Here is a 24,835-nt window from a genome sequence, read left to right on the forward strand (position 1 = left end):
ATCATCTTCTCTATCCCTGCTTTCTCCTCCTACTCCCACACAGTCTTCCTTTTTTTTTTCTTGCTTCCTTTACTGAATGATAGGAGAGCAATGAACGCTGCAAAGCAAGCATGCCCTTACATAAACTACCTAACCAAAATCTTAAGCATATTATAAACCTCAGCAACCAACTTTTTCACATAGCTTTGCCTCTGGACCATGTTTGTTTAACCTGTGTCACTCACTGGGGCAGCTACCCTGCTTTGAGTGCTGGATGCCAACGTGTTCAACAGAGCACAGAGGCTGCAAATCAGAGCTTACAGGTCATTGTCTATCTTCTGCAGACTGGCATGAGCAGCTCGGGTATGTATTTTTGATAGCAACCCCCTTCTTGTTGCTTCAGATTAAAATGTTTTTCTGCAGTTATTTTATATCAGTGCTGCAAATTAAATCACATAGCAGGAGACATCACCTTGTTGGCTGCTTTATTTTTTGTAAGTTAAGTTGCCTTGTAGTAGAAGCAGACTATCATTGGCTAAACTGCAAGATCATTACTGAATGTAGTATCTTAATTACATCATATGAGTGTCATGTCCACTGCAAAGTACTGATGAGATAATCCTAAACCATACCAGCTGTCAGCAAGAGGAGAAGAGGCAGGTTAGGGATGCATTTAATTTTTGTACTTCTAGCTGTTTTGCATAAACAAGCCATTGCACCAGTATTGGTTTGAAAAACATGCAGATTAATTATTGTACATTTACTAGCAAAACTACCTTTTTAAAAAAAATAAGTCTCTGATGGCATCTGGGATGTAACATGGCGCTATTGTTTTGGGTTTTTTTTCTTCAGTGGGGAACTCGCAGCGACTCCCCTCATAGCCTCTTGCAGCAGGGAGCAGGCAGAAGCAGCAGCTGTAGTGTGCTCTGGTCCCAGCTGGATGAAGCACATATGCCACAGTATGAAAGCTGTGCCGCTAGGGAAGCGATCAAAGCTTCACTACTGTTGCATTCAGAGTCTCCTTCTGCCTTAGACCCAGGAGCACAGCTCTTCCCCATCCTGACTGCTTCCAGGGGAAGGTACGGTTTCTGTGTAACTGTAAATAGCTGGCACCTACAGTCAGTTCCTCCAGTCTCCTTCCAGTGCCTTCCAGTTCTCTGCATGTGTGGTGTCAGCAAATGCACAGCAGTTCTGCTTCCAAATGGGATTGGGCAAAATAAATGAGCTGAAACTGCAAGAGGATTATTCATCACAGCAAAAGCTTGAGCTGCCGCAGTGTTTGTCTTCTGTAGTGCCTTTGTTATCAGTTCCATCACCAAGGCCAGCACACCTTGTTGTGGGTTAGAAGTCAAACCACTACGGAGGGGCCATTCCCTTCCACTTCGGTAACTAAGAGTCAAGGGTAGAGGTGAGTAACATTACATTTGGGACAAAGGCACTGCAGGTCGTGGTTGGGAGCATTTCTTTCTTTAGGGACTACAGATGTAACTGTAGGGGGTGAGCTTTTTCCTCATTTCTTTCCTTAGCTCCAGTGACTAGAGGTAAGGTTTGAAGTTCTTTTCCAATCTGTTTATTTGCTCCCTCCTCTATAAAGACAGAAGAGTTGCATCCATCTTTTGCGTAGGGAGAAACGTGAGAGAGTAGTATTAAGTTAATGGAGGACAGGCTGAATGACTGATAACCTGTCTGTCCTTCTTACATATTCCCTCTTCACCTCTTTCAGTCATTCATGTACTCTATCACTTATTCTCACAAAATGTATGCAAACTGACATCTAAAGTCTGAATGTTTTTCTGCCCTGCCCTTTTCTCTTCGTACTTGTTAGTTTACTCTGTTCCATGTTCTGGTCCAAAGAGGAGCAACAAGACTTGTGAAGGGCTTGGAGAATATGCCCTATAAGGAGTGACTGAAGGAACTGGGGCTGTTCAGTGTGGGGAAAGGAGGCTGAGGGGAGACCTTATTGTTCTCTTCCAATACCTGAAAGATTATTTCAGTAAGAGCAGGGCTGGTCTCTTCTCACTGGTGACAGGACAAGGGGAAATGGCTCCAAGTTGTTCCAGGGGAGGTTTAGGTTGCACATCAGGAAGAGCTTCTTTACAAAAAGGGTTGTTAAGCACTGTAATAGGCTCCCCAGGGAGGTGGTTGAGTCACCATCCCTGGATGTGTTTAAAAACCATTTGGATGTGGTGCTCAGGGACAAGATTTAGTGGCGAGTTGTTAGAGTAAGGGTACTGTGGTTAGATTGTGGTTGGACTTGATGATCTTGAAGGTCTTTTCAACTTGAGCGATTCTGTGAGTCTATGTCTTTAAGGGGAGATCAAAAAACACAAGCATGGGAAGGTGTAGCAGTAGGTATAGCCAGCAGTAATATGAGAGATGACATGAAGGAGGAGAGGAAATTCAGACAAACTTGCTGAACCTTGAAAGCTCCACTGCTTCTTGGCTCTCCTGAGGGCCATGTCTTTGCATGAGCAGGAACAGCCTTAAGGCTGCTCTTCCTCACAGCAATGTATCAGTTGCTCCACAGCTTTTTGTGACTCCCATGGCACCTATGTTCTGGCCCCAAGAAAAGCTCTGAAAGTTATCCTCTTACTTCTAAATCACTGTGGCCGCAAGGGAAAGAGGCTGGACAGCTGTATGGAAGTGGCCTATAATTTTGGATGCTTTGCTCTCTGCTGAGTATCTCTGATGACATTGCTTTCCTTCAACATCAGTGTGCACGCAGGTTTATTCAGAGTAGGGTCTGTAGGGGGAAGTGTGGCTTTTTTTTTTTTTTTTGACTTCTGCAACCTGTCCTGTGTCTGGAACTCCATATGAGGAGCTCCCTCTTCTTTTCAAGTGGCCCTTTGAAGGCTAAAGGAGAATGGGGACCAAAGAAGTGAAAGGTATGTGCAAGCAGGCGGGTTACTGAGGACCTGTTCATATTAGGGCCATCTTCTGATTCCTCGCTTTAAAGACATTTTATCTTCACTTCCAAGGGAGGTCTGTCCTTTGCCCTTTTTTCCTAAGTAACTAAAATTCATCAGATAACCTCTTAAGGCCAGGCTTAAGGCAAAATCAGTCTCCAAAGGAAGCAGCAATTGCTGTAGCTTAGACAGCTAGCAGAATGTGAAATCCATATTGGTTTTTAAAAGCACAGGCTTTGTCTTGCTTATCTCTAATGATGACAAGCAGCAATTATTTTTATTACATACACATGTGGACATGTGAAATACAGACTGTGCTAAAGGCAGGAGCTTCCTGGGGGACCTTGTAGTGATCCTCGCTTCACTGCTGAGGGCAGCTGAATCCTTTCTTGAGCAACGTCCTGTGTCAGTGTTTGAATCAAGTACCCTGATTGATCTGTTTTCCTCTGGAGTTTATTAACTGCTCTGTTCCCCTAGGAGAGCTGGGTTTGGAGGGGAGATGTATGGCAGTGAGATGAGCATGCACTGTGGCCCCACCAGCTGGGGCTCTGATGGAGAACCAGGGGGTTTTAAATGTCAGTGAGTTAATAGCATCCAACTGGTCCCTGAAAAGGAGGATGCTGCAAGCAGAGGCTTTCTTCTGGGCAGGCTGGAAGGCTCCTAATTACTAGAAATCAAGAGAAAAGTCAGTCAGGCGTGAGATAGAAACCTCACAGTGGGGAAACACCACACTGGGAAATGCCTAGTGAGCAGACAAAGTTTCTTAGCTCTTCACAAATGTAGAAGATGATTACCGTCAAGTTTCTTTCTCTTCCTTGCTCTCCTACTTCCCTGTGGAAAGAAAAACAAGCTCTGTCTCACAAGCTGTGCCTCTCCTTGTCAGTCCCTCTGGGGTCCCCACAGTTATGCAGAGCACTTTCCTGCTGCTGCACACTTTCAGCTGGCCCTCTGCAGCCCAGGGTAGAGTTAATGAGCTGGGGACGCTGCACTGTGCTCCTCTCCTTGCTTTCATTATGCTTCTTACTTCAAGCTTGCTCTTCTTCTTCCCCCCTCCCTCCCCAACTCATATGTATACACTCAAGATCAACCTGGCTGTGTGAGTCGATCATACGATGCCTTGCTTTGGGCTGCCAAATGATCCCAGAGAGCTCTGATTAACGTGAAAAACTGGTGTCAGGTAAAACCAGGACATTGTGTGCTCACTCTGCAAGATCTGATTGCTTGGGAACACAAATTGAAGGGAATGGTGAGGTGAATTAACTCCCTGATAGGATTGGGGAGGACCAGTCAGCCACTGCCTTGACAAATCTGCCTTGTCTTTGTGTTTTCCTGTCCCCATTTGTCACTGTGAAGATTTCCTTCCCCCTGTAGTTTCTCCCCTGCGGTTTACACATAGTCTTGGGAGCCAGGAACTCTCTGTTTGTCCTAGATTCCTCACAATTTCCTGGAGTCACTGAATTATTAGGGCCAAAACAATCTGAGTGTCTTGTGTTGCTCGGAGGGGAAGTGCCCTTGCTTTTTTCGTGCCTGCCTTACAGAGCTGTTTTTCTTTATACAGCTTTGGCTCAAAATGTAATGCTGGGAAGTTTTCTTCCTCCTGTTCTGCAGCAGTGGAGGTCACCCAGTAAGATCTGAGTCTCGTGGAGGTGAGGAAGGTCAAGTGAGGAAAGCAGGAAGGCACACGTGTTGTGCTTGGTTTCTAGGAAGTTTGTTGGAAGCTGTTTGTGTCACTTCAGACCTTTGTGTCTCTCTCATAGCCTGCAGCTACGCGTGCTACTGCTGATATTCTGCTTGGTTTTTGACAGAAACCACAAGTCAGGTTTTCTGTGAGAATGTGTCACTGTCCTTTGGCTGTGTCATAGCACCTTGTAATCATGGATATGTGCCACTGTGCTGAACTCTCTGCCCTGTTAAGTCTGCAGCTCTCGTGTTAGCTGTAGTGTTGAGGACAGCCCTGTAGTGCAGAGTTCCTTCGAAACTTGACTTCGGGCTTGGACTCTTCCATGCTACTGGTTTGCCCTGTACAGGAGCCCACTCAGTGGGAGGAGATGGCCATTTCTAGCTATTGCAGGAAAACAGCCTTGCTTTTTTTTGGAAGCCTTGGGAGAGGAAGGAGGGAGAAAAGTATGAAAAGCCCAGCAAGTCATCACTCAGTCACAGAGCTGTGACTCAGCCTTAGCTCTCCCTGGAAACTCTGATCACATCTCCAGAATGTGCATGGAAAGCAGTGCTGAGGCAGGGAAGCGTAAGTCTGGGGTCAAAGAATTAACAAATGGATGTTTCAGCTGAAAGCACAATGAGGTCTCTGCTGCTGGAGCTCAAATCACTTTGCATCTTTATAATATGAACAACGCTATTATTAACATACAACTTGTGTGCTGGTTTTTTTGGTTTTTTTTTCCCCTCTTCTGCTCCAGAGGAATGGAATTCCCCTAATCCCTGTTTTATAGATAACATGAGGAACAGGCAGGTGAAACAGTCAGCAGCCTAGCCAGAGATGCAGCATTTTCCCTGGAATCTATAGTACATTTGTATAATACCTGGGCTCTTCATCTTAGTATTTAAGGCTGTCTTTGTAGGAGAAAGGCTTGTTTGGGTCTGGGCTGATGTTTTTCCCATGGAAGTAAACGTGCCTGCTCCTCTTCCAACCATCCTTAACACCCACTGTTTCTGCAGTGATTCACTGCCCACTGAGTTATGCACTGTCATCTTGTACACGGGCAGGTCTGTGCAGCTTGTTTGGGATTCTTTGAGCCTGTGAGGTTACTCCTAAGAGGATGTCCCCGTAATACTCTCTTTGTCTGTTTTGGATATTAATTACAAGTCACAGGTATGTTAATGTAGAGTAAACTTGTTGTTTATTGCATACAGCCATCTTTGCCTCGGGAGGTCACTGAAGCCAATTATTGTAAAAGGATTTCAGAAAAGGGCTGGATAATTTTATGACCACTTGTAATTTTATATTAAGAAGGGGATAATCAAATCTTACTCTTTGTGGCAGAAGATGATAACCATAGGGACTATGAAATGGCTCATTTTCTCTCCTGTGCCTTAGCTGACCATTAGGCTGGAGGTTTCACCTGCCTCTCTATCACTTTAAATTAATTGCTGCTGAGCAGAGCAGACTAAAGGCCCTTAATCTTCTGATTTCATCTGGCAGGTTGAAAGCTGTTAGACTTTGGTCTGCTTCTCCTGTCTTGTTGTTGGGGAGAAGCAAGTAGAGATATTTCCAATGGAAATCATTGGGTGCAGGAGCAGCCCCAGCTGCCCTGTGCATTCCTGGACAGGTCAAGCTCACAGCTGTGCTCCTGGTTGCAGGAGCAGTGGCACAGCATCACAGGTACATGGTGAATAGCTTCTGGCCCCAACAACTCAACCAGAGCAGCTGTCACATTGCCTGGCTCCCAGGCAGCATTTGTATGAGCAACCTGTCTTGGCAAATGATTACGTTGGATTTTGGATGAGAAAAAAGTCTCATTTGTTCCAGGCTTCAGCTGCATTGCTTGCATTGGCTCATCTTTAGGATGTTCCTTGGGCAGGGGATGCCAAGCTGACGGGATTGAGAAGTGAGGGTAATACAGGGAGTTTTTCATTCTGTGGCTCTGCTGTGCTGGCTCCATCGTGATCCATGGCTGTCTGCTGCGTTTGTTCTGTAAGGTGCTGCAAATGGATGAAATGTTTCACTGAATAATGAATTGTGGCCTTTGAGGCAGCCGTCTGTGGAGATGCTTCAAACCATTTTCAATTGTGAAGAAAGTGATGTTCTTGCCAGTGGCCTCTCCAGCTTGCAGAATTCCTCGTGCAGTTTCCTCATCAGCTTTCTGTATAAAATGGAAATTTCAGCTGCATCAGTTTTCAGTCACTACTAGACAAACTGTTTTCCCTCCCCAGTCTTTTAACCTGTCTGCTTGTAGGCAGAGGCCAGAATGCAGGTTGTCACAGATATGCCATAGGTGAATAAAGTAAAACCAACTGGATATTTTATCTAAACACTCTGTATTTTAGCCCTCTGCATCTGAAGGATCCTGTGCAGATGCACTTTGGGGAATGCATCTCTTCTGAGGCTGGATATGGTAGCAACTTCTCCACTGCAACATTAACTGTTGGTTGAGATCATAAAATATAGAAAGAGCTCTGTGTCCCGTTAAGGAAGATGGAAATGGTATCCCTCTATCTTATCCTAGCTAGAAGACAGCAAACATCTGTGCGGCTGTACGTGAGAGTCTCTTCAGTCTCTTGCTTCAGTCAGTAACGCTCTGAACTGGCAAATCCACTGCCTTGGCATGCTGTTTTGTAGTGTTACACTGTCCATCTCTTACAGATGGGAATCCTAAATACTTGATGGAGAGGAATGAGATCAAAAGTAGAAAAACTGCAGGATTGTTGGCAAAGGAGAATAAGAGATGCTGTCAAGAGAGGAACTGAACTGGGAAGGGGAGTAAATGAGGCAGATCGATGCAAGAAGGCTGTTCAAAAGGCAGGACGCAGAGCAGAGACTTTCAGAGCAACAGCAGTGAAAGCTCTACCACATGAGATAGTGCACAATGAGAAGAGCAGTGGTTAGATAACACAAGAACTCCATCTGTCAAGGTTTACATCTTGACATCCATCAGATCCTTCTCCTTGCAATCAGTGTTCCCATCTCGTTCCAGCCCTCCACACCTTGCTTTGTGCCATGCTGCTTCCTTCCCATTCCACAGGCTTCAAGCTGTGAGTATTTCTCCCAGCTGCCACAGGCTAGTCCAGGTGATCTCATGACTCTTCAGGCTGAATTTTTCTTTACCTATAATTAAAGGAGCAAAACAAAAAAATGTTCCTTCTCAGTCAGCCTGGTGGCTCTGTACCGAATTTATCAGCATGTGCATCCTGATGCTCGATGTTCTCCCACAAATTGGGCATTGCTGTCCTCAGGTCATAGGGCTGTGTGTTTTTCACTGAGTTTGGTCTTCTCATTATCTGCTATAATTGGGGAAAACTTTAACTTCATGGGACAGAAGCTGTCAAACCTATTTCTCTGGTATGTCTGTAACTGCAGGAATTTGTAAAAATAGAGCCAGAGCAGCATAGAGCTGATTGGAGCTTGCAGCAGTTTACCAACAACCACTAATTGCCAGCTCTGTTCGGATGAATTGGAAATGACCAAGATAATGCAAATTAAGAAGATGTTCCCTTAGCAGGGTTTTAGCAGCTTCTGGGAGCAGGAGAAGTCATGCAGCTCTCTCTGATCCTGAGAGCAGAGTTCAATTTGTGGCGGCTTCCTTAGGCTGGGAGTAAACCTGTGAGCCCCTGGACCACGGGCTGCCTCCGGGGCTGTGCTGGTAGCTAATGCCATGCAGAACCAGGGTTTCTCTCAGTCTATTTTGGTCTGCCTATGTAGCTTTTAATGAAATATTTTCAAACTTTATCAGTAAGAATTGACGCCGTGAGTTTCTTACGCGCTCTGTTTTTTTCCTGAATGTAGTAGTGATGTATTGGGAAACTCTACGCCTGAGAGAATACGGACAGGGATATGGGATCAGTTGTGTAAGAGATTCCTGAGATTCCCTTGTTCTCTTTGTTCACTTGTTGTGCAGTTTTGTGGTACTCCCCCTGATAAATCCACGAGCGCAGGTGGAGTAGAGCCTGATTATTGTGGGAGGACAGAGGGGAAGCCTCCCTGCTCTCTGAACCCTTCCATCACATTCAAGAAATGTGCCTATGGGGAGAGAGCCCTGACACGCGTGCCCTGTGTTTAAGGCAATGGAAAGAACTGTGTATTTTAACAGTTTGTGTTTCTGGTGGTCTGCTGTGGTAGGCAGATAGAGACCCTTCAGCTTTTGCAAATGAAGTAATTTCACCTTTTTTGTCCCTACCTCGTACAAGTTTTTTATTTTATTTTATTTTTTTGGTGGGAGAAAGTAGCCTGCTCTGAATAAGGAGCAAACAGAAGTCAGATCCGTTCCAGGCAGGGGGAAGTTGGATACTGTAAGTACAACAGCACAGCCTCAGCAAGGAGCAACCTGTAGTAAGCATGGGGCTTCCTCTTGACAAAGGGTGTGGGGCACTGGATAGATTTAACCTGGCCCTGCCAGAGAGTGGCTGTCATCACATACTTCCAGGGGTAGCAAGTAATGGTGAACCTGACAAATATTGGGTTGGAAATTGTCGTCACCAGATGGAAGTCTGCCCAGATGTCTGCTGATTTGAAACTTGCTGGCTGTTATCTGGGTGGCTGCCCAATCACAAAAAAACTTGTACTGAAATGGCTTGAGGTCTTGGGTGCCATTCCTACCGTTTCACTCAGGGAATAAAATCAAGAGGAGCAGGCTGTCTATGGACTCTGTCATTTCTTTCTGGTGCTTGTCCTATGGCAGTGGATGTTTCTAGGAACAAGCTTGTTAGTTTCTTTATTTCCATGAATGTTCTTACGGGCACATTGGGGTGTGAACACTGCTAAAGTACAGATATTTAAAAAAGTTTTTTTTTTAAAAAAAAAGAAAAAACGTGTTTTATTTCCCACTTTTCTTTGGAAAATGAGATTGGTGGGAATGCGTTTGCATGTGCGTAAGGTAAGGCAATGATGTTCAGCATGGCTAGCGTGAGTGCACTTAATACTACACACAGAGGGAGAAACTTGAGACTGATGGTGTAATTGTTTCAAATTAAGCTTTTTTTCCCACAGTGAAGGCTCAAAGAAAGTTGAGGATGGCTGCCATGGTGCAGGAGGTACAGAGGAAGGGCTTTAACACTGGCAGTAGAGTGCCAGCAGTGAAAGAACCCAGAGGTTCAAACATAATTCTGCACTTCCACTCTCTCTTTAAGTGGTGTGCTTATGTTAAGCAATTCTCATTCACAATGAAATCTGGTGTACTTTATTTAATAACTGTGTCAGGGGGTTCCTCTGGGATCCGGAGTGCCAGAATTGGTTGGCTTTTTAATGGGGCCTGTCAAGGGAATTGGCTACAGATGGGGAAATGAGACGTGTTCGCTCATCTCTGGTTTTAACCTCCCAGCTCTGGAGTAGAGGGTGGGTTCTGTTAAGTGCACTTTGTGGCTTTTTCTGGTCCGTAACAGCCCTCTACTTAATGCAAAATGCTACTTCTCAGCTTTAACTCAGCAAGGCAAAGTGCACTGTTACAAAAGCACTGTGGGAGGGGAGAGGACGGAGAGGAAGTACGCATGTTTATTTGCTCCCATTACAGCACTGCTGTTATGAACACAGATCGAAGCTTTCCTTCCAAAAGGCCCCTTGGCACAGGTTATTTGCACATAAATGGCTGCAGGTGATTTATTTATCTGGCACAACTGGGTTCTGCAAAAGAAACCGTGGGCTCTACTTCCAATACGTTAATACCATTCCAGAGGGCGTGGAATTTGCTTTGCTGCGGGAGGCTGCAGACTTGAAGAGCATGGCTGAAATTTTCAAAAATCTGGGGTAATTTGTAGATGTCCTTTCTGCTTACTGGTATAACTTTTTTGAGCATAGCACTAACTATCACATAGGGATTTCGATGCTGTGGTACAAAGGGAAGGAAGATTGTTAGGGAAGGAGTTAGGAAGGGAAAGTTTGCATTGCCTAACTGGGTTAGTGTGTTATGCCACTGTAGAGGAAAGAAGAGTTTGAATACAGGGGAACAAGAAGGGGACTGCTGTGGGCTTGTTCATTAGGTAGAATTGACTTTAGTGATTAATGAATGCCGTGGAGCTAGGTGGTCTTGAAGGTCTCTTCCAACCTAATCCATTTCTATGTAGTCATACAAAAATGATTCCTTGATATGAGGGTGTATTCTACCTCTATCTGAATTAGCTATATATGTGACTGAATCTAGATTTTGATGACTGAGTGTTGCCCCTTGAATACCTCTGGTGGTGGCTTGTTTCCTCTGGAGCTGTTGGTGTCCACCATAACGTAGACGTTTAGCTACATCATTTGTAACATGAATTACAGTATTTTTGTAACTCATTAGAGAGAAGAGAATTTGTCATAAAGATCAAATTCAAATGCGTGCAGTGACTATGGTTGGACGATGTCCTCACTGGTTGGGTTGGTGAGGATGTTGTGTACTTTCACTTCAGCAACGTGTTTGCCATCTCCCTTCCTTGTTAGAAAATATACGAAGTGTGGGACAGATGAGTAGATGTAGTGATGCAGAGTCTGGTTGGAGGCCTGTAACAAGCGGTGTTCCCCAGGGGTCAGTGCTGGGTCTGGTCTTGTTCAACGTTTTCATCAGTGACCTGATGAAGGGATGGCATCCACCCTCAGCAAGTCTGCTGATGATACAAAGTTTGGAGGAGTGGCTGACCTGCTGGTAGGCTGTGCTGCCATTCAACAAGACCTGGACAGACTGGAGAACTGGGCAGGGAGGAACCTGATGAGGATTAACAAGAGCAAGTGTAGAGTCTTGCACCTGGGGAGGAATAACCACAAGCATCTGTACAGGTTAGGGGCTGATCTGCTGGACAAGGGGCTCCGTAGAGAAGGATCTGGTGAACAACAGGCTGGCCATGAGCCAGCAGAGTGCCCTTGTAGCCAAAAAGGCCAGTGGTATCTCGGCGTGCATTAAAAAGAGTGTGGCCAGCAGGTTGAGGGACGTGATTGTTCCCCTCTAACTCTCAATGTGGTGAGGTTACATTTAGAATACTGTGTCCAGTTCTGGGCTTCCCAGTTCAAAAAAGGCAAGGATCTCCTAGAAGGAAGTCCAGCAGAGGGTCACAAAGATGAGGAAGGGCCTGCAGCATCTCCTGTATGAGGAAAGGCTGAGTAATGTGGGTCTGTTCAGCCTGGGGAAAAGAAGACTGAGAGGGGATCTAATAAATGTCTAAAGGGGTGTGGGAGGCAAATGGATGAGGCCAGGCTCCTCTTGGTGGTGCATAGTGATAGGACAAGGAGTAGTGGCCCAAAACTTGAACATAGTAAGTTCCATACAAAGATGCAGAAGAACTTCTTATACTTCTTATGAACCTGCAATAAGGGTGACAGAGCAGTGGGACAGATTGCCCAGAGATGTTGTGGGGTCCCCTTCTATGGACATATTCAAGACCCATCTGGACACCTACCTGTGTAATCTACTATAGGGAACCTGCTTTAGCAGGGGAGTTGGACTTGATGATCTTTTGGAGGTCCCTTCCAACCCTGCAATTCTGTGATCCTACTGGTCTTTCGCAACCTTAATGATTGTATGATTCTTAATGATTCTGTGATCTATCACTACTGGTTTTTAAGATGAAAAGGACTTTCCAGGTAGAGTACCTGGATCCTAGAAATTGAGTACCAAGAAGTAATGAGTTGCTGGGAGAGGGATATGGTGGGGAAGGGACTGCAGGGATCAAGTGGTCATACATATCAGTAGGGTGAACAGAGGATGCTGTGGAAAGGAATTTGTTTTAGAAAGTACCTTGTAAAAATTGGGGTCCTCAGAGCCGTCTGTAGAGAAAGCGGTCTGAAAATCTCTCACATCTAACTTCAAAGGTGCCCAAAGGCTTTCAAGTGCAAATATTTAGAAGCTTGAGCATCAGTTGAGAGCAGAGGGGATGGCTTGTTTTCCCTCTCACTATTTTTTTTTCCCCCCCCAAAGGGAATTATGAACTGTTATTTCCATAAAAGTTTTCCACAAGGGAAACCTGTTTCCATCACAGCATATTTACATGAAAGGCCAAAAAGCCAAAAGTCTACAGTACTAGAACTGCAAAGCACTTATGTCTTTAGACGTCCTTCTTCAGGAAAACATGAATTGTTTTTCTCTGACCTAACCTGTTGCCTCTGAGCTGGGACTTATAGAAAATCTCAAGATAGAGAAGCTCATGTTTGAATTGGATTAAAATTTGGCATCCACTAATCAAACAAGAGAGGAGCTGGAGAGAAAGGTACACTGAATGTTTAGGCACCTGTATCGTTGACCAGCTGGAGCCAAGAGCATAGGGTGTTTGTCCTATCACAGTATGCAGAATTTTGTACAGCATGCTGGTCAGGGTATGAATTGAAAGTTGAAGGAGCTGGGTCCATATGCTCTCAGATAACTCTTAGACAAGTCCTTCAATCTTTTAGTCCTTTAGCTTGCTGCTTGCAAAAATGAGGGTTGTGACATTGTCTTAAATCAGAAGCCTTGCAAACATACATATGTTACTGATGTTCTAGTTCTGAAGATGATATGAATGCATTCAACAATTAAGATAAGCCAGCGATTGAAGGGTATGGAAGGTAGTTGGGTTTAAGTTCTGTTTTGAGTTCACTTTCCTGCAGGCCGTGCGTAAGAACTTGAAATGAGTCTGCTGGAACCTGACATCTAATTCCTTCCCATCTCTAGAGGAATAGAAAATACCATCTAGAATGTGTACTTAGGAAGTCAGCACATGTTGATTTTTAACAGGGCTGAGGTTATTTAATCTTTGTTACTTTTAGGTGACTCAAGATTTTCTTCAATGCCATTGGAGGAAATAAGACAATTTCCTTTTCTTCCTCCTTCTCTTTTATGACAAAAACCCAATCTGCTTAGGGTTAGCTCTGTTATAAAATTTTCCTTTTAACAAACTCAGTAATACAAAAATGTCATGTGAAATCCTTCTTACCCATTACAGAACAATAAATCTCAATCTAGAAGCTGGAGATCTCTGTGGAAAAAGTCTCTCTCTAAATATGTATATATATTTTTTAAATTTTATTTCAAATTCTCTGTTGTTTTCTGCCTGTCTCTACCCCCTGGAAAAAAATGTCCTTATGTGAAGTAAATCAGCTTCAGTTTTCTTGAGATGACAGAGCAACTTCTATTTATACCAATTTAAAAGTCTTGGATACGGGATCAAAATGTGAATGCAGACAATGTCCAGCTATTTCTTAAGTGACCGTAGTTTGAGCTCTCCCATTGTCTGACAGCTTGTTTGAAGAAGGGTGGTGGGAGTGATGGTCTGGCATAGTAAAGAGTGTAGAAAGGCCTGGAGAACAAAAAAGGAGTCAAGATCTCACTGGGCTAGCTGACTCACAAGGAAGATAACACTGTCAGAGAAAGCCTGAGTCAACCCTGCAGTGGTAGGTTGAAAAAGATCTAAATATATCCAATTTCTGTTCATGCTATGACAGCTTATAATATTCTTAACCAAATATTCATCGTATTCCTACTGTTAGAATGCAGCCCTGGTGCGAGCACACTGCGAGTCTGGCACTCGAGTAGCATTTGGCTCTGTGCTTTGCCAGAGTCATCCTAGGTGACCTTGGGTAAGTCACAAAAGGAGAAATGAATATTGTGAAATCCCCTTACAAGTTGTGTGCTTCCCTCTTTCCTCAGGAATCTATCAGAGTTCCTAAGCCAAATATGCCCTTTTCTTTTTTTTTCCACGGATGTGGGAAAGTCTATGTGCAGGGTGGGGGACAACAGCAAGGTTCTCTTTTGTTTGCTCCAGGTTCTTCCTCTTGCTGAATAGCTCAGGTCTGCATATTCCTTGAAATGTGGGCTTAAGTCCTTACTGGTAATTGAGTATAGGAAGGATTTGCATGAGTGTGCTCTGTACTAGATTATAGCTTTGAAAAGTGCTGCTATGTCCTCCTTGTCTTCAAAGAGAAAGAGAAAAGGAAGACGGGGATGTGTTCGGGCAGTAGGAAACATACTGTGTGTAAAACCCAGATGACAAGGCAGTGAGGGAGTATCTAGCACATCAATTCAGCCAGAGCATGGCTGTGAAGGAGGGTTTTGAATGTCTGCCAGGTTTAAGTGGTTATACACATGTTTAATTGCAGAAATATAGATGTCTCAATAATGGATGAGCATAAAGATTACCCACAGAATTACCTCAGGTGCCTCCAGGGCATTGAACAGAAGCCAGGAGGAGGTTTGGTGCATGGCCAGTAGCACCTACGTGTTCAAGGTCTGTTTAAGGATCCTGCACTTGGCTCTCCAGTAATGTCAGCACAGCTCTGCCTGCCAGAAGTGTCACAGGGATTCATATCCAAAGTGCAGAAGTGCTGGGACACTACAGACATGTGGTGCTTATCAGTGCCTATGAAATGTGATCAGGATGGCTCCTCAAGGGTGCATCTGCAAAGGTGAGACTGGAATTTAAATCTTATTAGCTCTCTGCTGCAGGTTTTTGCCAGCTTGGTGTAGCTGGAGATGAAGGAGCAGATTTTGACCCTGAGGCCTGTGCAGTCCCTGAAGAATGGATAGGGGTGCTGCTCTTAGGATGCAGGTGAGCTGACATGTGAGTTGGAACACTGCTGGCAGAAAATGCAGCAGGAGGGGCCGTAACCTGGCAGCAGCAAAGCTCTTAGCCTTTGTGTTTTGCTCAAGCCTGAAAAGCTGTAAAGGTCAAGGCAAATTCTGGGCTTCCTCACAGTCTTCCTGCAGCTCTGCTCCAGATGTCTTGGTGCTTTAGTTGTTTTTCGTTTTGTCTCTTCATAATTTTGTTTCTCTCCTTCATTTTGCTTGTGTGCGTTTCTTGCAGTTTATAAGGAATCAGAAGTGGGGGAGGGGGGACTTTCAGCATTAGGAAAAAATAGCCAATGCACCTCATGCCCACATGGCTCTCGCACACACACTTCCTGCGTTTGACAGCAAAATCAATTAATCATTAGGAATCTCCTCCTGGTATCAGCACTGAAAGATTTCTTCGCTGTAGAAGAGAAAAAGCATACAGGAAAAAGGCAGAAAACGTAAAACAAACAAACAAAAAGCCCAATGAAAGAAAATGAAAACCCACATTTTCCACCTGCTTTCTCTCTCTTGTTTTCCTTTCACATAGCCACACACTCACACCTGCAGATGTTGACACAGCGATCTGGCTGGCTGGAGCTGCCACTCAGTACAAGCACTGTGGGAGGGCAGAAAATAGCACTCTGAGGAATAAATGTGTCCCTGTTGGTCCCGCTTGGGAGGGTTGTCTTGTGTGGGTCTCCTCTTTATCCCCTGCTCTCTTTTCTCTGTTGAGTGTGAGCATGTCCACAGGACTCCTTTTGAATTTCCAAAGAGACACACTTGCCCCTTTCTGCCCGTTTCTTGCAGGGAACAAATGTGCAGAATGCTGTCTCTGAAAACTTGACCAAGAGGTTTTCTGCTCTGATGGAGATTGTTAGTCCCCTCCTTATCTTCTGGGATACGTGTCCCCTGTGCCAGTGTTTGCTTCTGATTTAATGCAGTGCTGAGAACAAGCTGTATTCCCAAGCTGCTGTGTAGAAAGAAGGGCAAATATGTCATCTCTGCCAGCTGAAATCTTCAAGGTGAGAGGAGGGATCAAGCATAACGCAGGAGAAGCTCACATGAAGGTGACCTGGTGGCTGTGGGGTTTTAGTTTTGTTTGCAGAGAAACCATATGGGTATCTGTGCATACTGCTGTAGGGAAAGCAATTCCCCTGCAGAATAAAAAATGACATTCATGGTGCTTTGATCCTATATGTCACTAATGCAGCTTCAGCACAGGCTGATGTTAGTCAAATGCAATTGCCCTTAGCAGGCCACCCAGCATTTCCAGCTGGAGGAGCGCATGGACTAACATTTCTTCCTCTGCAACCAGGGCCCGCTCCATGCAGTCTCTGTCCTTGCAGGGAGTACTGGCAGCAGGTCTCTCCCTGGTGTCCTCAGAAGGCACCAAGCAGAGAGCTTCCTGGTTCCTGTCTACCCTTAGAACATGAAATCGCCTGATGAGACAATGTGGAGATTAAATGAGGAAAGCTTAGGCTGTTAAGGTGATTGGGAGCTCACTGCAGCACAGAGAGATATCTCTGCTCTGCAGGCAAGATGGAGGGTTTATTTTTTTTGCCTGTTGGGTTATTTTGTCTTCCTCCAGGCAGCAGGATTCACATTCACAGCATCGCAGTTCCTCCTGCTTACTCCACACCACACTCTACCACCACTAACTCCTTGGCCCAAGCTGTGGGTGTTGGGACCCTGCTCCTGTTTGGTGATGAGCATGCATTTCTCTGTCCCACCCTGTGAGACCCCAGTTTCTTTTAAACAAACACTGCACCCCACAAACATTTTAAGGAGACTTTTGCTGATATAAGCATTAAAATTCAATGGCCTTAACTGCAGGATGTTTGAATTGGAAATTATTTGCTTTCTCTAATCCACCAAATAAGCCAAATAAACCCAAACTGCCTCGCTGCAAAGGTGACTCTCGCTTTTTGTGCATTTGGAGTTTGCTGTGATGATCCTGAGTATTTCTCCATAACCAAAAGGAAATAAAACCCATCCATCTGTGCCGGCAGCTCTAAAAGATTCTGGTTTATTCGGGCGGGAGTTATGTGAGGAAAGGACCGTGGCTGAAAGCACCACAGGGAATTAGGAACGCTGAGGCACGATTCTGCTTCTGTCTTGGTGAGTGATATTAGTCGAGTTATGAAAACTTGGATGTTTTTCCCCTTCATTCAAGCCTAACTCAAAGGCATACTGCATAAAAAGGCTCACTGGTGCCAATTTTTCACTCTGCCTGGCATCTGCGGCCGGGGATGGTGTTAACAAAGAAGCTAGTGGTTGGCTCTGTGGCTTAGAAGTCAATTGTATGCTAACCTCTGTGTATAATTTAAGAGCAGCCTGAGGGAATACTAGTCCACGAGTTCCTTTAAACTCTACCATCTGGCCAGGGCCCCTGGTGACAAAGATGTGGAGTCAGAGAGCAATAGTGTTCCAGCTGCACCCCATATTGCCTTCCATGTTCCCCTTACCAGGGGAGGTGCAGTGGGAATCCAGTGCCATCAGCTTCAGCTGCGCACCAGCTGGGAGCATCCTTTTGGGGAAGGTCTTCTCCCTCAGAAGACAGTGGGTGAATCACTGTCCAACTGTTATGGCCTAATTCTGTTTTGACAAGAGTTTTAGAGGGAAAGCATGGATATTCTCAAGATGAATTTTTCAAGTCAATGCCACAATGAAAATACTGGTTTTGTTGTTAAACTAGTTCCTGTTTTCTTGTTTTGTTTTGTTGTTGTTGTTGTTATATATGATTGTCTCTGGAGAAATCATCTCCATTTGAATTTCAGGGAAGATTATTTTTATTTTCTGTAAGTCCAAAATGTGCAAGTTTATAAATCAGTAAAGACGGCGCTCGATCTCAGTTCTGCCTGGTCCCCCTGTAAAACTGTGTGCTCTGATTTAATACGAGAGTTGTCTGTCGCAGACAATGGATGACTCTACCTAACAGAACTGTTGACGCACAAAAGTTATTTCCATCACATCTACAAGCTTAAAGAATGTGTTTTGCCGATGCAATTAATTTGAAACAAACCCTGTGTATCCTGTAGAAAAATTAGGACGCAGCAAATCCTGGCAAAAGAATGGCAGCTCAACCTCTTTCCCTGTCAGAAGTGCAGGCAGAGCAGAATAGTTCAAGGCAGCTGGGACTGCCCCAGCCACAAGATTACAATGCCTCTTAGAAGATGTAGGGGTGCACCTGCTGTTGCATGGAATCGCATGAGCTTGGATGTGTCAAAAACAGCATGTGGAGGTGGCCCACTGTCTTGCAGACCTTAAAAGGCAGTATATTGCATGATTTTTCATTTTTATTTTTTAATTTTTATGTCTCCTCTGGGAAGGTGGGAAGGTAGAAAAGGCCTGACGTAGTCTGTGGCTTGGTCTTCGTAAAGGTCAATGAGTGCTAAGCTCTGACTGATTTGAATGTTAGAAGTGATGCCTGGCTGAGTCTTGCGTTACCAGGAGACTGGATTTAGGAGTGCTGGGGCTTAATGTGTCAGGATGTTTGGCAGCAAGTTCAGGCAGTACCAAAGCATATGGTATGTTTTATTAAATACCTGCTGACAATTTAGCCAAGAAACTTGGCAGCCAGCATGTGATGTCCAACTGAACATGTGGAAGCTTCCAACCACCGAGGCTGATCTCCAGTCCTTGGACAAACAGGAAAGCATTATGAGAAGTTAGTAAAAACAGGCACCACATTTTCCCTTGTGACCCAGCCATCAGTGAGCAGTGCATGCCCAATGGCAGGACAGTCACGCAGTGTCTGTAGTGCTTTTCGACAGTGCAGTATCAAAGGTTTCTGTACCAATGTGTTTGCTATTAGGTTTCCTCATTCGTGCTCCCACCTTTCTTGGCTTCTCCTCAGTGCTGGAGTGGGAGGACACTGTCAATTATTCTATTTGTGCTCCATCCACAATCTGAAACTCTGCCCATTATTCTAGGGCAGACAGATGTTTTTGTTGAAATGAATGGCTGGAAACAAGTTAACAATGCCGACAGTTAAATTGACATAATTAGACTTCAGAGTTAATACCCATAGAGACCTTTGAGAGGAGCTGGTATTTAACATAGCTGTTGTTCTTTTGAAAAGGGATAAGATGGATCTGTATTAGGGAATAAAAATAATATTAAAGAAAAGATTACAAACTTTTTTTTTTAATCACAAAGGTTATCACTTTGCTAAATGCAGAACTGAAGAATCCCATAGTCTGTGTTGAGTGCTCCCAGATGTTGCATTCCAGTGCATTGTTAGGTGCTTATGCAGTCTGAGCCTTAATTTTGCTTTCTGAAATATTTTTTTGCATTATTTCTTGGCTTAATTGTTTTGTTTTGACATATATCCCATTTGGTTTTCCTGTATTCAGTCTTTTCTCTATTTCAACTTTCAATTTCTCTGTTGCAACTCTTTCCCTTTGTTACACATACTAGCTTGTCATGATGCAACATTTTAGGTCCAAGCAGGCAAACCTATACCTTCTGACATTAAATCTGCAGCTGTGTCCTTTGTGCCTTCCACTGCTCTTACAGAGTGCCCACATAGCTGTGCTATGCCCTGAGCACGTCATGTGTTACTGAGTTCTAATTTTGCTTAGAACGCATAAAGTAGAACAAAAAATGAGCTGCCATAAAGGGAAAGGGAGCATCTTCTTAATAAACTTATTTGTTCCCTTACCTGGAAACTGCTCTGAGCAGCCCAATACTCGCAGAGGTACTTGAATTTTTGCTCCTGTGCAGGAATTGTGCAGTGTAGAAGATCAAGCTGTCTGCCTCCATTTGTGTAATGAGACCACTGGAGGTAGGAGTTGAGACTCAGACTGAGATGCACGTGAAAGATCGTGAAATGCTCTTTAAACAGATGTACAATTACAGCACTTCATATTTTCCTGGAACACTGGCTTTGTGCTATTAGTTTCCTGACAAAGAAGTTTGTTTAATGTTTGATTTGGTTTTTGTTTTTTTATTTTTTATTTGCACTGCTGGAGCCAGAGCGTAGTATATCCAGAAGCAATAGAGCTTTTATAGGAATCTGTGCCTTTCAAGCTGGCATTTGCCCTTTCGCAAGCAAAAAAGAAGAAGAAAAAAATAATAAGAGAGGCTGAAGTCTTTACAGTGCCTAGTGAATCCCCCAAGTCAACCACAGAAGTCTGAAGGCCGACAGCACGAGGTGCACCGTAGGCCCCGGTTCTCCTCCAGGAGTGTTGTTTGAACACAATGAAAAGGGCTTCAGTTGCAGAAGTCAGAAAAAAATCAGTGCTCTGCAAAGGCAAAGGATACCAAAGGATGCTTGTGTTGGGAGCTGCCCTGAAATGAGGAGATGCGGGTGAGATTTGGCTTTGCCTCTCCCTGCAGTTCCAGGTTGCTTGGATCCTAGCCCTTGTGGTTGGCTTTCATTCTTCCAGAAAGCCATAAAATGTCTTTTGTATTGTAAGGGAAACAGAAAAAGCTAGAATAAAAAGTCAGTGAGTGAGGAGGAGAAAAGCAGTAAGGGAATTATAAAAGTGCTGCACGCAGCTTCCCTAAGGCCCCTCTGCAGCCCCCATTTCCTTAGGCAGCCTGCCCAGATTGCAGGCAAGCTTGTAACTTCCTCTGCCTTTATAATGGAGTGCTTTTCCAGAGTTCCTTATCAGAGTCTCAGTACCAGTTCTCCAGGGCTGTTTGCTACATGTCTGGCTAACGAGCAGAGGTGTGCTCTGTGAGGGTGCTCCCCCATGCTGACCTCTTCTGTCTCCATGCTCAAAATGGGGACTTTCAGTCCAAAATGGCATTTATTGCAGACAAAAAAAAAGGGAAAAGTTTCAGAAGGTTGGACTAGATGATCCCTGGAGGTCCCTTCCAAACCCGACGATTGCGTGATTCCATGACAGAGCACAGTTCACTGAGTATTTTTAACATGAGAAATGATTCCAACCTCTCGCAAATTAGCAAACTCAGTATATAGACTAGAAAGGTTGGCTGGTTTTCAAAGAAAAACAGAAGAAAATGCCCAGGAAAGAAAAAACATTCATTACTGCTTGCCCATGAAGACAAAGAATACTTTAAGTCTTTGTCCTACCAATTGTTCTAGACCTGTTTTTAAAAATAAAAGTTAATGGTTTTGTGGTGGCTTGGCTATGAGGAGCTGTTTGGATTTGATGCAGACCAAACAGTGAGCAAAGCCTTTGCGTATGGGATAAAATATGGCTTTCTCCCTACCATGCTCCATAGCTGAGCTTCAGAGTTTTGCCACTTTGTTACTTTAGGCATAAAGTTAGGGTACCTGATTTAGGAGGATGATCTTTGAAAGTGACTTTGATGGTAACAGTCATCCTGCAATTTGTCTGTCTCTTCATTCTTGAATCATCCAAGGTGCCTAGACTCTTAGTACGGCATCTTTGATGAGATAAGCCTGGATGTAAATCCTGGACATATGCTGTTGTCTTGTAGGGAGGGAGGGTGTTCTTGGCATTAGCATAAAATTGATGTACCTATCACTCTGGCTTACATGACGTTGTCTGAGTATCACAGATGGTTGTAGTAGACCTTCTACTAACTGGTCTTGTTCAACATCTTCATCAATGACCTTGATGAGTAGCCAACCTCATCAAGTTTGCTGATGAGACGAAGCTGGGAGGATTGGCTGACACGCCTGAAGGCTGTGCTGCCATTCAGCAAGACCTGGACAGGCTGGAGAGCTGGGCAGTAAAAAACCAGATGAGGTTTAACAAAAGCGAGTGTAGAGTCTTGCATCTAGGGAGGAATAATTGCATGCACCGGTACAGGTTGGGGGATGAGCTGCTGGAGAGGAGCTCTGCAGAGAGGGACCTGGGTGTCCTGGTGGATGACAGGTTGGCCATGAGCCAGCAGTGTGCCCTTGTGGCCAAGAGGGCCAATGGCATCCTGGGGTGCATTAAAAAGAGCGTGGCCAGCAGGTCGAGGGAGTTGATCCTCCCCCTCTACTCTGCCCTGGTAAGGCCTCATCTGGAGTACTGTGTTCAGTTCTGGGCTCCCAGTACAAAAAAAACCAGGGATATCTTAGAAAGAGTCCAGCGGAGGGCCACAAAGATGGTGAAGGGCCTGGAGCATCTCCCCTATGAAGAAAGGCTGAGTGAACTGGGTCTGTTCAGCCTTGAGGAAAGAAGACTGAGAGGGGACCTGATCCAGGTCTATGAATATCTAAGGTGTGGGGGGCAGAGTGGCAAGGCTGGATTCTTTTCTGCAGTGTGTGGAGACAGGACAAGGGGAAACAGCCAGAAAATGAAGCATAGGAAGTTCTGCACAAATGTGCACAAGAACTTCTTTACAGTGAGGGTGACGGAGCACTGGAACAGGCTGCCCAGGGAGGTGGTGGAGTCTCCTTCTCTGGAGATGTTCAAGACCTGCCTGGATGCCTACCTGTGCGACCTGCTGTAGGGAACCTGCTTTGGCAGGGGGGTTGGACTCGATGATCTCTGGAGGTTTCTTCCAACCCCTACGATTCTGTGATTCTAGGGATACCTAATGCTCATGGCCCCCTGCACTAATGGCTGCTCAGGGACATTACTGGAGAACATACCAAAATACTTGAATACCTGCCAAGTTCAGCATCTCTGTGCAACTGTTAAGTGAACTCAAATGACAGATGCCCTGTTCCTGTACCCTACAATTGGGGTGTGAGTTTTTAGTTCTTGGATGAAATGGCTGCACAGAGAAAACAAACTGGCCGGAAGCTGAATGTGAGCAAGGGGCCAGACCACAGCTGTGATTTTGAGAATCACAGCTACCTCTACTCACTTAGGACTGAAAAACACCTTGTCATCATTAGTCTCTGGTCTGTCAGTTTGAAAGGTGCCTCTGTAGAGCTAAAATTTCATGTATTAGTGCTGCTCTGTAACAGTGTAGAAAATGATCAGCTTCTTTTCTGCCCCCCCCCACCCCAAAAAACCAAGTTTCCAGTACAAGATGTATTGTGTTTTGACTTCATTATTTTTTTTTCCTCGGACACAGAGGTAAGCTGATTAACTTGTACAGGGAAAGCAAATATGAAGTTGCAATTAAGGGCGTGGTGTTTGTCCTGAGAGCTGACCCAAGTGTACTAGGTGACTGCCAAAAGGTTAAGTGCAAATGTGTGTCTAATCTGTCTGGATCTCGGGCAGAGCAGATCTTCCATCCGTGAGTTCAGAGTTGGCTGGAATATGAGATGGTTTGTTTTTCTCTGTTACTGAGTCAACAGCCATGGGGTGAATGGCTATCACAACTCTCACAGGTTTCTATTCCAGGTGTAACATACGCTTCCTTTGCCTTTCCTTTTTCAGTGTAAGTGTGATTTGCATGTATGCAATCAGCGAGATACATTCAGGCTACCAGTAAAATAAATTCTCCATCTCCCCCCCACTCAAATGTGTAGCAGTTGATCTACAGGAACAAATGTTGAGAAAAAATGATTTGTGGCGGATGTTGTATCATTACCTCACTACTGGAAGTTATTTTGAAGATGTAGAGAAGAACCAGACTATTCTTAAACTAAAGCATATTTACATTTTAGATACTGAATGCTTATGAGCCATAATGTATACCACAGACATGGAGAGTAAGCATTTTCTTGATACATAAGTCAGAATGCCAGCTCAGAAAGAAAACAACCAGATGTCTATTAAGCTATTTTTGTCAGGGTTGCTTTGAACTCCATGCCGTATTTAAGAATGTCAAGTGCTTTTCAGTATCAGACTTCTTCACGTACATTTTGAAATTAATTTTTAATGGCTGTGAAAGATGAGTGGCTATCATCCTCGCTTTCTATTTGATGAAGACTATTGATGTGATGTGCTCAAAGTGGTGAGAGGAGTAGGTAAGCCTTCTGTTTTGGCTAGTTGGACTGGCATTTCTTTGAAGTGTTGCAGCACAGGTGAATTGGATGAAGAATCTGTTTTTTGCTGGCTGTCAAGATCGCAGTTTTGTTAGTCCAGTAGGCAGCACATAGCCTCTCATAGAGGTGGTACAAATGGGATCCATGCTGTTGATATCTCTAAAGAAGGCCTGGGAAGACTCTGTGCCAAAAGCACCAGTGCTGGCATTTTGCTCAGTGTTACCCTTGGCTTCTATTTCACTGTTTATGAATGAAAAAAGAAAGTTGTCATCTCAAAAAATTAATAATAATAACAATATCTTTAAGAATTATTAATGGCTAGTGCGCAAGCAGACAGCAGAAAAGACTTCTTAATTCCCAGAAAACTTGTAATGGACTAGTGCCATATGTTTAGAACATATGGACTGATCAAATAAAATGCTTCTGGAGGGAAGCATTTACACCTTGCTTGGCAGCATTTGAAACCAAAATGTAAAAACCATGGTGGATCAGCCCTACCTGCACTGCAGACACTAATGAGGCAAGTGGAGAGCTAATGGACTACTGATTAAGCATGTTTTAGATATCCATTTAACTAAAGGAAATATTATTGGGCTTTGCTTACCCAGGAGGTCAGAGATTTCACAGCTTAAAAATGCAGGAAGCATCCCTGAGGGTTATTAAGACATAGCCCCTCAGATCTCTCAGGAATGAGCATTCAGCAGTGCACCATTAGTCTGTCAGATCACATGGTCTTATCACCCTCCTTTCCTTCAATTTTTGCTATATTCACCTGCTGGATCTTGTCTTAAATTAGGCTGTGAGCTCTTTCTGGCTTTCTTTGTATTTGCATAGAGACGAGTACAATGGGGTCCTGATACTGAATGAGGCTTTTGGGTCTACTATAATACCAATATATGAGTAATGAATAGCTAATAATAATAATAATAGTGTCTGCTTTGTGTATGAGCTGCTGCTGCTTTTTTTTTTCTTTTTTC

The 24,835-nt window shown here is 44.3% G+C and overlaps 1 protein-coding gene across 2 annotated transcripts in view; it reads left to right on the top strand.

The window, feature by feature from the left end:
- LOC125689536 (limbic system associated membrane protein) overlaps positions 1-24,835 on the top strand; it is a 957,706-nt gene that overhangs the window by 609,010 nt on the left and 323,861 nt on the right. Inside the window, exon 1 of one of the 2 annotated variants that reach the window (XM_048936828.1) lies at positions 10,123-10,147. The exons of the other annotated variant lie outside the window; for it this stretch is intronic. Within the exon in view, the coding sequence (XP_048792785.1) occupies positions 10,138-10,147 (10 nt within the window). The 5' untranslated portion in view covers positions 10,123-10,137. Of the gene's footprint in view, positions 1-10,122; positions 10,148-24,835 lie in introns of those variants that run through there. 2 annotated transcript variants of the gene reach the window in all.

This window comes from Lagopus muta, chromosome 1 (assembly GCF_023343835.1).
Source record: "Lagopus muta isolate bLagMut1 chromosome 1, bLagMut1 primary, whole genome shotgun sequence".
Classification (NCBI taxonomy): domain Eukaryota; kingdom Metazoa; phylum Chordata; class Aves; order Galliformes; family Phasianidae; genus Lagopus; species Lagopus muta.